The 14,783-nt window shown below is 35.3% G+C and overlaps 1 protein-coding gene across 1 annotated transcript in view; it reads right to left on the reverse strand.

Annotated features, from left to right (window-relative positions):
• Positions 1–562: 562 nt before the first annotated feature.
• The window catches only part of MRPS9 (mitochondrial ribosomal protein S9), a 38,494-nt gene continuing 24,273 nt past the window's right edge, over positions 563–14,783 (reverse strand). The window contains exons 6-11 of the mRNA XM_059822643.1: positions 10,922–11,004; positions 8,120–8,195; positions 5,188–5,356; positions 3,266–3,374; positions 2,215–2,384; positions 563–824 (exon numbers count right to left, since the gene is read on the reverse strand). Of these exons, the coding sequence (XP_059678626.1) occupies positions 733–824; positions 2,215–2,384; positions 3,266–3,374; positions 5,188–5,356; positions 8,120–8,195; positions 10,922–11,004 (699 nt within the window). The 3' untranslated portion in view covers positions 563–732. The remainder of the gene's footprint in view (positions 825–2,214; positions 2,385–3,265; positions 3,375–5,187; positions 5,357–8,119; positions 8,196–10,921; positions 11,005–14,783) is intronic.

The following is a 14,783-nucleotide window of genomic DNA, read 5'->3' on the forward strand; positions in this document are numbered from 1 at the left end:
ATCAGGCCCCTTGAGATTTAAGGGGTGGAGAAGAGTATTCTAAAAGATTAAGTTCAGTCTAATCCCTCCAGCTCTTTCTGCACTGGGGGAAGAAGAGAAAAACTGACTCCTCCAGAGGGTGATTCAGAGCACCTAAATTTAGGTACTTGCTCTGAATCACTCCCTACTTAACCTAAGGAGGCATCCTGGAGACAACAGATTCCACATGCAAAGGTTATCCTCTGTGACTGTTCCTCTCTCAACATCGCCTCAATTGTCAATACCATTCTCGCTAGTTTCCCCACTTAAGCTATGGCAGAGTTGAAAGTTGTCACTTATCCTCCGATACCTGTGAGGCAAAAAGGGAGGCATGTCAAAGTTGTCCAAATACCTTTTTAGGTGCTGCCTAATTCCAGAATTTAGACAGCCAAGTCGCTAAACAAATAGACTGATTTTTGAAAGTTATAATCCACCAACAGTTTCATAAATCATTATTGACTTCAGTGGAGCTAAGATGCAAAGCTGGCACTCAAGCTAGTGTTTTAGATTTAGCATTTTGGCAAATCACACCACAATTTTCCACAGTTTTTAGATTTATTTAAAGGAAGTTGTTTGTTGCTTTTTGAACAGAGAAAACATAGTTATAATGAAAAAAGTCTTTATTACTAAATATATTTATACAACAGTTTTAAATCATAATTCACTATATTTTAAAATTCTGGCAGCATTCTGTTGTTCTTTAAATACTCAGACTTAGCGCTTTTTCCAGGTGAATTTCCGTCTGGCTCCCTCTTGACCAGGCTTTTTTCGTTCCTTCACACGTGGGTCAAGTGTCAGTAGTCCAGCTACAAAACACAGAAAAGCACCCATTTGTTTACTGTTATTAGTTAATATTACAGATATACTACATGTGGGGGATTCAAGGCAGCCAGTAACTTTGCATATGAACTGTGACATCTAGAAGGATAAGGGTTCAGTATAAAACACACTGAAAGGAATTTCATCAGTTACTCTAATGTTTAAACTTTTCTTTAGTAACTGAACTTTCTTCACATTTTACTTTACAAACCACTAAAAAAAATCCCACACTGTTTTATATCTATATTGCTTAAGCCTTTAGACCAGTGGTCTCCACACTTTGATTGTGCACTCCTACCAGTATTTTTAAGCAGGCACCCCCAGTATCTGTGTATTTATTACATTATAATTTATATACACTACTGAAATTCTAAGGTTTTCTTCATGCACCCCAATGGATCATCTTGCGCAACACCGAGGTGGACGCAACCCACTTTGGAGACCACTGCTTTAAAGTACACTTAGTGTTTCCAAAGTATATTTAGCAATATCCAAAACATGTTCAAAATTATGCTGATCTCATTGCAGATACCCAACTCATTACAATGTCAGTTTACAGGGGTATTCCTAGCAAGTCATACTTGTCAGTAGTGAAAAACTATAATCAAAGAAACTTGTTGCAAAGATACTAACATGAAGATAGCTCTACTTCAACAGATGGCAACAGAGTGAAAAAAAACATAGCTGTTGTGCCAGTAATACACGCAGGTATTCTCCCTACTAGTACAGAAAGAACACAGTTAAAAGCTCACTGTTCATAATTCTGTATTTGCTGAAACAGCATGGCATCTAATCACTGAAAAGCATCAAATACTGCTGTTATCCACATAAGTTCTATCTTATCTGGGTAACTTGTAAATTCTAAATAAAGCAAGAGAGGAAAGAAGCTCCTTCAGTATGGCTAGTTGCACATAGTATGTTTAAGCTCATTACTATCCCTTCAAAGCTAACCCTCTAGGGTTTAAGTTCGAGAATAAAACTTTTAAATATGAACAAGATGTGACTAACCAAGTAAAACAAAATACAATCTTAGTACCTTACAGCTCACTAATGCCTGATCCAGATTTATTTGTTAGTGAATATACATTCATGTTTTGTGATTCTACGTTGAGGCAATATAAGCTGGTTAATAGACCTAAGAGAGGTCATGAACAGATGGAAAAATGCTCAGGAAGTCATCCAAAATGTACACAAAGGATGCTAGGAAACAAGTGAAAACAATTTATAAAAAAATGCAGATCCCTTTCATACAATATACAAGGTTTCACTGGGATTATTTACTCAAATTTGCACTATCCGGTCCTTAATGATCCTTGTATTAATTCTGCTAATTACCAGAAACACATTAAGAAACACTGAAATAATTTCAATTCCTACCTTGCCTCATGAATTCCACCTCCTTTTCTGTCACGAAACTCCTTAAGGCTTTTGCAGAGGCTAAACGTATTGCTCCAGCTTGTGCAGATCTTCCTCCACCAGAGACTGTGCAAACCATATCATGTTTTCCAATTCTGTTGAGAAACTGGAAAGGGAACAACAACTGTTCCCTAAAAATAAAAAAATAATAATCATAATAACAAAAATTAAATACATACATGTATACAAAATTACATGCTATGTACATTTCTTATCATAGTACATATAAAACATAGTTAACTTTCAGGCAGAGATCCAGAAAGGCATGCACATCTCTAATCTCCTACTGATACCAACTAAATAAATGGGAAATTAGCAGCCTGGAGCATATTCAAACTGCCAATGGTAAGTACTTTAAGTTCAGTTTTACAATTACTTTTGTTTCACTAACTATAGATGCCAAGATCTGTCAGCTCTGGATAATCAAACAGAGCAATCTCTCATTCTATTCTTGAGCTCAGAAACCACAATATAAAATAAAAGTCACATAAGGGATAGAAACCTTCTTATGTCAGCCTTATAAGAAGTCTTCTCTGTATCAGACTGTGCATATCCTCCAAAATCTGAAGCTTTACATGAAGTGTCTCACCTTGTTTCCTTACACTATGTTACTGTATGCCAGAGTGATTACACATGCATACAATCTGTAAATCTCTCAGGAAACACTTAAAGACACTGTTTATTATTTATTTATTTTTAAAATAAACTGCAAGCCATTTTTAAGTGGACCAAGATTTGAACTATCCAAATAGTCCATGCTCTTAGTTTTTGCATGTCTTCAGAAAGACAGAGACAAGAAACACAGAGCAAGGCTTAACTATCAGTTCTTATACTACTGACTCCTGAAAACTAGGAGGAAAAGCAAGACCAATTTTCATAAAACAAATAGTTATACAGAAACAAGAACATAGCATCAACTCTGTGGAACACAGCACCAAAATATAATTGCATGGCATGACTTTTGGTGGAATAATTTAAGTACAGTAAGAATACTGCATTTCATAGAGCTCACCTGTCCTGCAGCACTGGGAAGTAATGTAAAACGTCTATTCCATTCACTGTAATTCTTCCAGTCCCATTGTCATAAACTACTGCAGTAGCTCTTGCAGTTTTTCTTGCACCTTAAAGGAATTAAAACCAATCTGTTACGAGGCTTCAGTATTCTACAGAACTTCAAGTGCCTAAGTAGTTACGCAAATATCAACACTTGCATACAGTACCAGCTGTTTCTTTTTGGAGGCTGAGGTAACAAAAGAAATTAAGAGAAGGAAATGAATACAAACAATGAACAACTAGCTTTCAATGTATTTTAATCAATGTCTATTAAGGGAGGGGTGGGGAAGTCTGTGTTGGGAAGAGGTAGAGGTAACACTCTACCTCTCATAACTTCAGTAGATCAGGACACTTTCTTGACCTGGTGATGTCACAGTATAAGAAAATAGTTTGTTGAACACCTACGTTTACCGTAAGTACCATTTCTAGTAATATTAAAATACTTTATAAAATCATACAAAGGTACAGACGTTTAAGAATATTCACATGGAAAAGGTTAACACTTTAATTACACTGGTATAAGCAATGTCTATGCATCATTTAGCATAGTTTCCTCAGAAATAACTATTTACAGTTAGTTCTCTTTAAGTGCATTAGCCTCATCTTAAACCATGACAAACTCTCTGTGCTAAAGCCTAAGACCAATCTTCTGTAGCACAGAAGAAGCAAACATTCTGATAAAGGAATTACAAAACAAATGAGACATTTTCCTTAATTTACAGGGGTGATGGGACACAAGCAAGATTGATCTTAAACTTAGAAAATCTGATGGCTTTTCTTAAATAACATGGGTTGCATGTTTATCAAACTTCAATAACTACTGTTCTGAGGACACTACTGAAAACAAGTGTGGATTAAATTCCAGTTTGGCACTCTCACATCTTCTTGTCACACCATCTTGAAGCTAATCCAGCTAGAACAGAGCTCTCTAGCCATTTTGCCCCTCAAATTCTCTGCGACCTTTGCTCTTATTATCATCTGCTGCCTGCTGCTTAAAAATACACATCATCTCTGATTAAGATTCCTCTTAAATGTACAGCAAAGATATAAAGCATGCGCATGCGCATATGCTTTATCCAGAAAGTCGTCAGAATTTCCTACCCATGTTGTTGCTACATTATTTTTTCTAGGCAATCACTCATATCATATATCATATCATTCTTCCACTGTGTGTCCCTCCACTGAAAGTGCATGCAGTCTGTGTTGAGAAGATACAGAGACCTTCATGGCTTTTCAATAACATCCCCTCTGTCTCAGTACCAGTGACTGATTCCTGTCTCTGTCCCATAATGCTAGCTGTGGTTTGTCCACTTGTTTGAAAAATTTAGGAATTCACTCTTTGCATTTTCCCAGGCTGTTTGGCAAATATCCAAATGCCTTGCTATTTATTCTTTGCATCTTCAAAATTCTCCTTTGCTCAACTGCCTACAAAAGTCATTATAAAGGTTACTTAGTGGTCTAAGCATGCCACTTCTATACTAAGCAACAACACTGTTACATCCAATGAATTCTCCGTATGTGTTTGAGCTCCCCCAGTCCTCCGCCATTTACGTTCAACAGTCAACTCTTGCCAGCAGTTAAAGTCCTTTTGTATCCTACAACATGTAGCACAACAGGGTCCTCTCTACAGAGGTACTACTGTATAGAAACACAGATAAAAACTAACAGGTGATAAGACTCTGTGCCAAAAACTTCCACTTTGTTACCAGGCCATGCCATAACTTAGTATGCCATAACATAATTACCAATTATACATGCAATATACACCTAAGCATATAAAATGTAGTAGTGACACATTCAGCAGTGTTGTACATACTATAAAGAAAGTAGTGTAAAAAGGAAAAAATTCTGCATCGTTACCAACCAACCTGAAATTATTACCTTTGCCAGTGCTGAAGGCCACTCCTCGCTCGTCATACTGCAAGGGCTCAATAGCTACCTTTTGTAACTGCGCAGGAACTTCTTTGGAAAACTTTTGTATATACTTGTCCTGGATGTCACCACATGACAACGTCATCAATTTTTCTAAGAGTTGAATAAATCTTGAATACTGTAGACAACAAGACTTCATTAAAGGATGCAAGTGTAATTGCATTTGCTAAAACTTTCTATTTTTGTATAATTGATCTTTCCTACTTCACTTTTATTGATGATTTCTGACAAGATGACACTTTTGCACCTACATGCTGATTTAAGAACAGCGTGCAGATGCATCATTTTCTGTGTGACTAAAGATACCTAGTTCTTTCTTCAGGCAACAATGAAACTTTAATTCAAAGCACAACCAACCCCTTTGTAATACAGGATTACTGTATTAGAATGAAGTTCACCTCACTTTTAAAAAGAAAACATTGTGGGGGAGGGTCTTCATTCTTTTATTATTGTTTTATTAAAATGGCAGAAGGAAAAAATTTTCACCTCATTTTCAGTAAGTCAGCATGTTCATTGACTTGGAAATAATTTTATTTCACTAAACTGAACCTCTTAAATGATTATATTTCATAATATATACAGGAAATACCTCTCTATCTATCTTTGGCTGTTCAAGCTGAGTTACTTTAATGTTTATGATTTCCTTTAAAACCGAACAATCAAGCTATTTAAAAATTCAAGAGATACTTGACTTAAAGGGCAACCTCTTGAAATAAATTATCCTTTGCTACTGTGTGGTTCTCCTTCCCCCTTACACCCCCCCTTCAAAGTTCTTCAACATGTGATTAAAGAGTAAACACCACTGTGTTAACCCATTTGTGCTAAAAGCTGGGATGTCCTGTTACAAAGTGTTACTGGCAGGAGCACTAGACAGCTGGTCACTGGATATAAAGGTATGCTATCATCTAAAATGGATTCTTCATATAGATATCATAACCTTATTTTTGAAGTTTTCTTTACTTACAAGCTGTTATTAAAAGTATTTTTCTTCTCTCTGTTACTAGAGTCTTCTGCACAAAATTAATACTTTTCTTGTAACCTAGCAATAGCCCCTGGAACTCTGACATCACTTAGAAAGCCACTTCTGACTAATGATATGACACAGACGTGTGGTAAAGCCTTTGAAGAGCAGAAATATAAAAATACAAAGTTTTAAAAATTATAGAGGCTATAGATGAAGAAAGCTTCCAACAGTTTTCACTTGCAGAGTGCAAAGGTAAAAAAAAATATCAATAGCTCTGATTTCATTTAATAATCCAAACACCACGGAAAATTTTATTGCAATGGCAAAATGTAAGAATTTGAGCAGGTAAGACTGGTAGCTCATACAGAGACATTTCAAATACATTTAAACAATGTTTGTTCCTATAGGCTGAGGCTTTGTGGTTTTACATGCGAGAGGCCAGTATGTAAAAGTTTTGGGGGTTTGTTTGAGGCGGGGGTGGGGGGGGTTGGTGGGGTTATTTTTTTGTTGTTTGGTGGTTTGGTTGTGGGGTTTTTTAAGTTCACTGCAGTCTACTTTTACAGCTGTAGAGTGTACAAAAACCAAGCAGTGAAGAACACCAAACTGACTGTACAACTAGACCAGTTCCTGGCACTATGAGAGGAAAAACAGCCATGCCGAATGCAGGAGCTACTGAAAACACTGAAGTCGTAACTGCTTCTACTGCAAGCAAGATAGAGAAAGTCTCCTGGGTATACCAGGATAGAGAATTTACAACAGTGATTTCTGACTTACGCTTATGGACCACAATCTGCTCGAGACCTTTTCACATCGCCCATAGACAAGAAAGCCATCACATGTTACTGTTCTGGATGACAAGTGAGCAAAGGGCATGTTTGCTGCTGCTGCTATGCTATTTTTGCAGTGATGCTGTCCACAGGACAAAAGAGACTGAAGAATACTGTTTCTAGGTGAGAAAATACTTGGGATACTCAGACAAACAGTGTTATATTCTCTGGTACTATCATATTCAAGCTTAAACTTCCAAAAGTAAACTGAAGCTGGCCACACAGACTGAACCTGCTGTTAGAAAATCTAATGCTATTTAGGGGACTATAGGAAAAAGCTCTGAGTGAGAAAAAAAGTGTACGACTATCAGGATGAATAGTCTTATTCCCAGAAATACATGTAAAGGACTCCAAATCTAGACAGTGATACAGTTTGCAGATACTGGGGAAACTGCAAAACCCTCCTCTCTTCCACCATATTCATATCAAGGAGAATATAACCAGAGATATCTGTATCAGACCACAGATCTGTGTAGCTTTGTATCTTGCTTCTGATATTTGATTCTGTAGCCAATCACTGAGAAAAAGGACTCCTTATTTCTGATCAGCTTTCTCTGTGATTTTTCTGTCATTATAATGTCCTTGTTAAGATTAAATAATCAGAAACTGTGCACATTTACTATTACACAAATCCATCATGCTTCCCACCTTGAACATTTACCCCTTCTCTACAATAAGCAACAGAGGTTCTAGCCCTGTCTGTTTTTCATCTGTAACTAGAATAAACGACTATTTATTTCTATTATAAAGTGTTACTATACTCCATTCCTGACTACATAATTAGATGACAAGGAACAAGTGCTCTAGGCCTCAGTGTTACCAGGAGAAAAATTAAACTATGATAGTAACAATGGAAAACCCTTAATAGTTCTGTAATGTGCTGTATAAAGAAAAAAGTGACACGGGGCACTTTTCAAGACAACATGAATGTGATAGTGCTGTGAGCATATATAGACTTCATGAGAAGAAAGAAAATTCTTTTGAAGAGCACCTGCTTCTACGTAGTATCTTTTCAGTACCCAAAAATGCACCCAGAGTCCATATTTTTAAGACACAAGCCTCCTTAAGATTAGAAAGATTAATTACTTACATCATTATCTGACAGTTTTTCTAACAACATTTCTTCCAATTCAATCTTAGTCAGCCATCTGCTGCCAGCCAGGTTTCTGTTTAAAATATCACATATATTCTCCCTTTAATTAACCATGCAATTAGAGTTACATCGCAAAGGACCACACATACAGTCAGTCTTCGTTCAGAAATACATTTTCCATTATAAATGAATACAGATCACATTCCTATAGTAAACATGAGAAGGCCTACGTTGATTTTAAAAGATCTTTTGAAAGGGATGGTTACTTCATGTATTCAATTAACCACATGAAAACTATGAGTATCAGTTATGCATTATTCATATTACTGAAGTCCAAAATTGAGCTAGAGTAATATTGTAATAGTAAGCGATTTTCCCCACAACTTAGGACTTAGTTTTAAAAGCCTGCTGCTAGGAAAAGTTTGGTTTACAAGCAGCAAAGAACAAAATCAAAGGCAGAACGTTAAAATCAAATTCTGAAGTAATGGAATTTTGCTTCTGGTCTTTACTTTTCTGATCAATACAAAAACTCCACTAGCACTAAGCATAGTCAAAGTACTAATGCAGCAATGACACACTGTATTCTATCTACTGTGTAATCTTGACCTGCTCAGCACAGAAACCGCACTGATGATAGCAAAAGCACAAATTTCTAAGAAAACAGCATCATACGGAGATGCTAACATGAAGAAAAAACAATGCTTGAAGTGTTTATGAAATATGTATGATACAAAGTGACCAACTAAACAGAATGCCACCATAAATACACATGCCAACATTATCAGGTAAATTTAAGGCAAAGCTGTAACTAGTTTCTTACCTCTTCAGGTTTTTTAGAAACAATTTTAATGAATATTTGCAGCAGCATTAAGGAAGCTGTGATTCAGAAAAGCACTCGTTCTGAAGGTGATTTTAAGTAGTACTTCTTCTTAAGTATGTATCTTAATGCTTTTCTGAGTCAGGGCATGAGAAACGTTTATTTAGAAACAATGCTGGTTTTAACAGTGATTCTAAGAAGTTTCCAATCCTGACAGACTCTACTAGATACTTACATTTACATATTGCTATTTCCAGTGAAGTCAATGAAATTTTTTACATGTGAAAACCCATAAACTTAAAGTAGTTCCAAGATCAGGTCCTAACCCTACAGTTAGTATTACAGAATTTGTCCTTTGTCCACAAGAGATTATTGGGGGGGGCGGTGGGGCAGGTGGTGGCGGGGTGCACACGGTATCAGGCAGAAACCAGCCCTTCCCACTCACCCTCTACCTACACTTCGGAGATAAATTACCCAGGCTAATCTCAGAGGAAGTACCATATCCAGTGTGGAAAATAAGTCTCAAAAATCCTTTAAATTCTCTGAGCTTTTACAAACCTACCAGGGAAAACCCTTTTCAACTCTAACTAGCTTTAGGTCATTTTTCACATCAGTAAATCCACTAGCTGAGCTCTGTAAGGAGTCGGGTTATTTTTCAGCAGCATACACCAAAAAACTAAATTCATTTCTTCTCTTGTCTGCTCAGAAGCTAAGATGAATCTATGATAAAACATTCTGTGGGTCATAGGACAGTATTTATATCATGAAGAAACATGAACTTCTGTTATTTAAGAAATTGAAATCTTCTCAGCAAATTAATCCTTTCTCTTCCTAACATAAGTAACAAGTGGCTGCAATTAAGAAATGACAAACCAACATGATGTGCAACTGGAGCAGCACATAAATCTGGCTAGAAAATACACAGCAAGAACAAAGATAAAAACAACTTGGACAGTGAAAAAGTAACTATACAGAAAAGCAGTAAATGCCAAAATCAAAACTTCCTACTTGTATCCTTGTCTTTTAAAGACTTCCTTAATTTAATATTATAATATATCATAAAATCCTTGCAAAAATCTCAAAATACAATATCAAGAATACAGCCTAAAAGAAGCAAACAGCTCTTAAAGCATATACCCATTTCAGAAACAATCCTGACTGATGCACTAAGAAACTAACAACTGTAACATCTTCCATAGCTTCTTCTGGTTGACATGTATCTTCTGTCCAGTGGCTAACTAGCTGAAGAGCTTTCTGTGCATACCAGAGAAGTTAAAGAGGAAAAAGAAGAGAAACTAAATTCAATTACTAATAATGGTGATTATTAAACAAATCCAACCAAATAAACTTTTCTAAAATTACTATAGTTTTTGATGATTTAGCTGTTCAAAGCCATTAGAAGAAAAATAGAGAAATTAAGTATTTCGATACTCTTCAAGTTAAATATTGGTAAGTAAAAATATTCAAGAACTGTAATTAATGAAAGACTACTAAAGAGCTGAGCTTTAGGCCTTAGGATTTTTCCAACAGATACGCAACTTATTTGGTATTTTAAAGTGCCTTGTTTTCTTATAGTTTACCTCCTTTTTCAAAAACCTTTAATAAAGAAACAATTAGAAAAATTCATATACAGAAACACAGAATCCTGGATATTCTCCACTTATTTCCAAAATCACACTTTAGAGTTTTTTTATAGGAGAGAATATTGAAAAGAGCAGGGAGAGATTAAAGACCAAAAGAAATAGGTGGCATTTCCCTATTTTATCAGTGAGAAGTGAGCACTCCACACATACATACTACAGATAAGACTTTTCAACCTGAAATTACCATACAAATATTAGACAAGGAATAGGGAAAAAGTCTGAAAATATGTTTGTGGAATAAAAGGCCGGCAGGGTGGGGAACTACAAGAAGTGCCAAAACAACATACTGAAGCATTTTAAGAAAACTAGTATCAATATTCATTCTCATCAGAAGCTTACCTTTTTTCCTTATGAGGAGAAAAGTCTTGAGCTGTCAGTTGGTCTTGATATTTCTCAACATTTAGCAATTTTTCATATGTTTCCTAAAATGTATATGGAAAAAGTATTTAAATGCATTTTTCCAGTAATATTTAAATTTTGTTATTTAAAACACGTTTATATGGATTTGCTCTCCAACCACTTAAAATTCAGAAGAGATCAGAAAACAAGCAGAGCTCTAACAAAAAAAAATTACATAGCAAGTTAAATCTAAACCAACAAATGTTTAGATAGTCTATATAATATTATCATATGCAGTTCAAAGTATTTAATTTTGAATTCTGCTATTTTTCTTCAACGGTGTTTGTTGCCTTCTTACATACGCTTGTTAAGAAAATAATTCTCAACTACATACATTTGTGTAATGGATGTAACTCCAAAACATTCTACACAATAATTTTACCAGTGCATCCACATTTTAGTTTGACTTCCCCACAATCCAGACAAGGTTTAAGATTGTAAATAATTTCATTGAGTTAGATTTTTGTACTTTTAGAGTGTCAAGCTTTCCTGGTGGTCTGTATCAGTCAGAACTCCTTCTTACCCAGGCATATCTTTAGGGACACACATAAAGTTGTACATTTACCATAATCAGAATTTATGTTCTTTCAAATGTTACAGATATATTGACTCTGAATTTTCAGTATTTTTTTAAGCAGTTTTCTCAAAATTCTTGGCTATGCTATTATTTTCAAACAATGCTGTGACAGTGATTTACCACTTCAGAAAAACAAAAGAAAAAAACATTCCAAAAAGTCACACTGAAAATATTACAGAAGAAACACGCTTTTAATAAATTGTTTTCAGGGTTTTTTTTCAGTTCAGAAAATTTCAGACTATTTGGTTCTAAAATATAATATCTAATACTCTGAATTACAACAGTGATTCAAATCACAAGTTAAATAGGAATATTTAGAGAAATAATTATAAATAATATTGAAACAAAACAGAATTGTACTACAAAAGTACTTATATGTCAAATAATTTACTTTCATTAAGAAGTGAAAATAGAATGCTTATAATCACTTTCAAATACCTTATTAATAATAATGAGTTTTAGCAAATACTAGAGAGAAACTACAGTGTGAGAATCAGTGGGAACAAGGAACAACGGTTGGGTTTTTTCTTTGTATTACTTACAAAAAACAGTAAAAGAAGAAATGTGAGACAGCTCTGTACTGTCAGAAATAAAACAATGAAATACTAGTTCTTAACATAATACTGGGATTTGCAACAGGATGCAATGAAATTTCTTCAACAGTTTACATTTTAAAAAAAACAAACGAAAAACCTTGCTTAGTTATAAACACCTACTGTTCAAACTGATTTATTCACTAATAGAAAAATACACCCACACATATACTAAAAATATTTGTACTTAAGGTGCACAAACTAAGAACAGATTTTTATCTGAGCTGCACTCAGAGGATTTAAATAGGGACAATTCACTGAAGTCTTTGATGCAGGTCATTGGTTTTTGGTTTTTTTTTTTTTTTTTTTTTTAAACAGCACAGTGGAACAAAAGTATTTTTGGAATAACTCCACCATATAAAATCCTGAAGTACAAAATTGTCCACTTTGCTTTGAGACAGCATAAGAACTCACATATTATAGTAGTATGCCTTTCAGAAATCCTTTGTTTTTGGTAAGAGATAACTGTATGAGATAGGAACTAGGAAAATTTTTCAACTTAAAAGAAGTCTGTTTATCTTCAAACACAGGAAACATTACATAAAAGAGCACAACAAAGCATGTTTTCAAATATTTCCAAACCTCACAAATATATCTGTAGATAACAAGATATGGTAGCACTACTTTGGGCAAGATTCATGTTACATCACTCTAATAATCTTAACGGCTCCATTCAGAGCTGACTACTAGGCTGCAAAAATTATTGACTATGCTGGAAAAGCACAGACATGGTTTGGGTTAGAGGGCACGACATGTGCCTGACACCAAGCAATTTTTACACATCTGTAGTTAGACATGAAAAAGAATCAGCATGGAAGCTTCTGCTCTGGCCTGTTGAGGGAGGGGAGAGAAGAGAAGGCGGAAGGAGGGCTGTGGCTGCCCCTCAGCTATCCAGGGAGAGCTCAGTTGGAACAGCCTTAGAGATTCCTGTCAGCTCCGTGAGTTTCTGCGTTTGGAAGAAGTCAAACCAGGCATCAAGATGATATTTTGGTGTTAGATGATCAGAAGAGGTACTGGGTTACTAGGTCTTACAAATGTATAAGGAGGTTTTTCACTTTACTGCTAGCCTCGTGGCTGACCTCTTGCCTTCGTAAGGCGCAGTGTGTCACCTTCCTACCCGGCAAAAGCACTCTCCAGTCTGCCTCCTCACAAATACCCATCATCTTCACTACACTCTGGCATATACATTTATCGATTGGAATGGTCAGCAAAAAATACATGAACCAGGAGCCCAACAAAAACACAACTATATCACAGTTCTGAGGGGGAGGGAACCACAGCTGTTACCTTAGGACAAACTGACTACAGTCAGAATTGCTTCTCATCAGCAACTGAAGTATTTTCAGGTAACACGACACAAGGATTTTGTCATCATATTCAGAAACTACTGATGTACACAGGCAAATAAAATGAAGTGTGGGTTGCCACCCACCAGTTCTTAGCCTCAGAAATTAATTGTTACCACTATAAAGAAAGCTTTACAACAGCTGGAACAGTAAGATTTTCCTGAAGACCCTCCTTAGGTATTCCCAAAGAACACCAACAGTCCACAGCATGTTTAAGTTCTAAGAACATGCACTTCTAGGAATTAAAATGATCTCTTTAAACTGTTCTGGTTAAATTACAGTAATCATATTCATTCATACAAAGAACCCTTACCCAGGAGATGAAGTCAAATGACATTAAAAAGTAGTATTTTAAAATAATTCTAAGTGTTAGAGAAATATAATTTCCTGTATATTTCTAGCAATGAAAGTGGACTTGCATCTGTTATGAAATAAAATTTTGGTCTTAAGTATTAAAAAAATTAATGCATGTATTTAAGCTCTATATAGTCTATATAGTCAACAGACTAAAAGAACCACTCACATGAGAAGTAAAGTATGTGGATGAGCCTTTGCAAAATCAGGAATCACATGTAATGCCCAGTAATTTATCTAACAAATCTTCACTCCCCAAAGGCTAAAGAAAGCTTCTGAAGACACACTTGCTTTTTCAAAGCTGGCAGGTGAAGATTTTACTAATCACTTCAGGATTCAGTAGTCCAATTCATGAATGTACACATCTGTGTGCCTTCTAACTCAGCTATTACACAATCAAAATAGCTGATTTTACAAGATTGGCTACATACTGAAACGCTTCCATTTCTAATAGAGAGACCAAATTTCAGATCTCTAGAAGGATGCTCTCTTAAAATAAAAAAATAAAACTCTTATTCTACCCCGCATAAAATTTTTAGGGAAGAAATCAGCAAGTGGATCCCTAGAAGATATTTTTATGTAAAAAATTAATATTTTGGTTAAAATATGCTGCAGAGGCTACATAATTTTACATCACAGTTTGCATTTTTCTTTGCTTCTTATGTGTTTTTGACTTCAGCGTTCCTTGGGGTTTTTCGGGTTTTGGTTTTAATAGTTAAAATGCTCTATTGTTAGAGCATTTACCTCTGATCTACAACCTCTGATACTTCTAAAGAAGTACGAGAAGAACAATTACACGAAATTACTATTTTGCTAGACCAAATGTTATGAAGAGACCATCTTGATTGTTCTGCACATTACAAAAATATGACCTTAATCTAAAAAACGTTTAAGTTAAGTGATGATCAAATATACTATCAAACATTTGTGAA

Source organism: Gavia stellata, chromosome 1 (assembly GCF_030936135.1).
Source record: "Gavia stellata isolate bGavSte3 chromosome 1, bGavSte3.hap2, whole genome shotgun sequence".
Classification (NCBI taxonomy): Eukaryota; Metazoa; Chordata; class Aves; order Gaviiformes; family Gaviidae; genus Gavia; species Gavia stellata.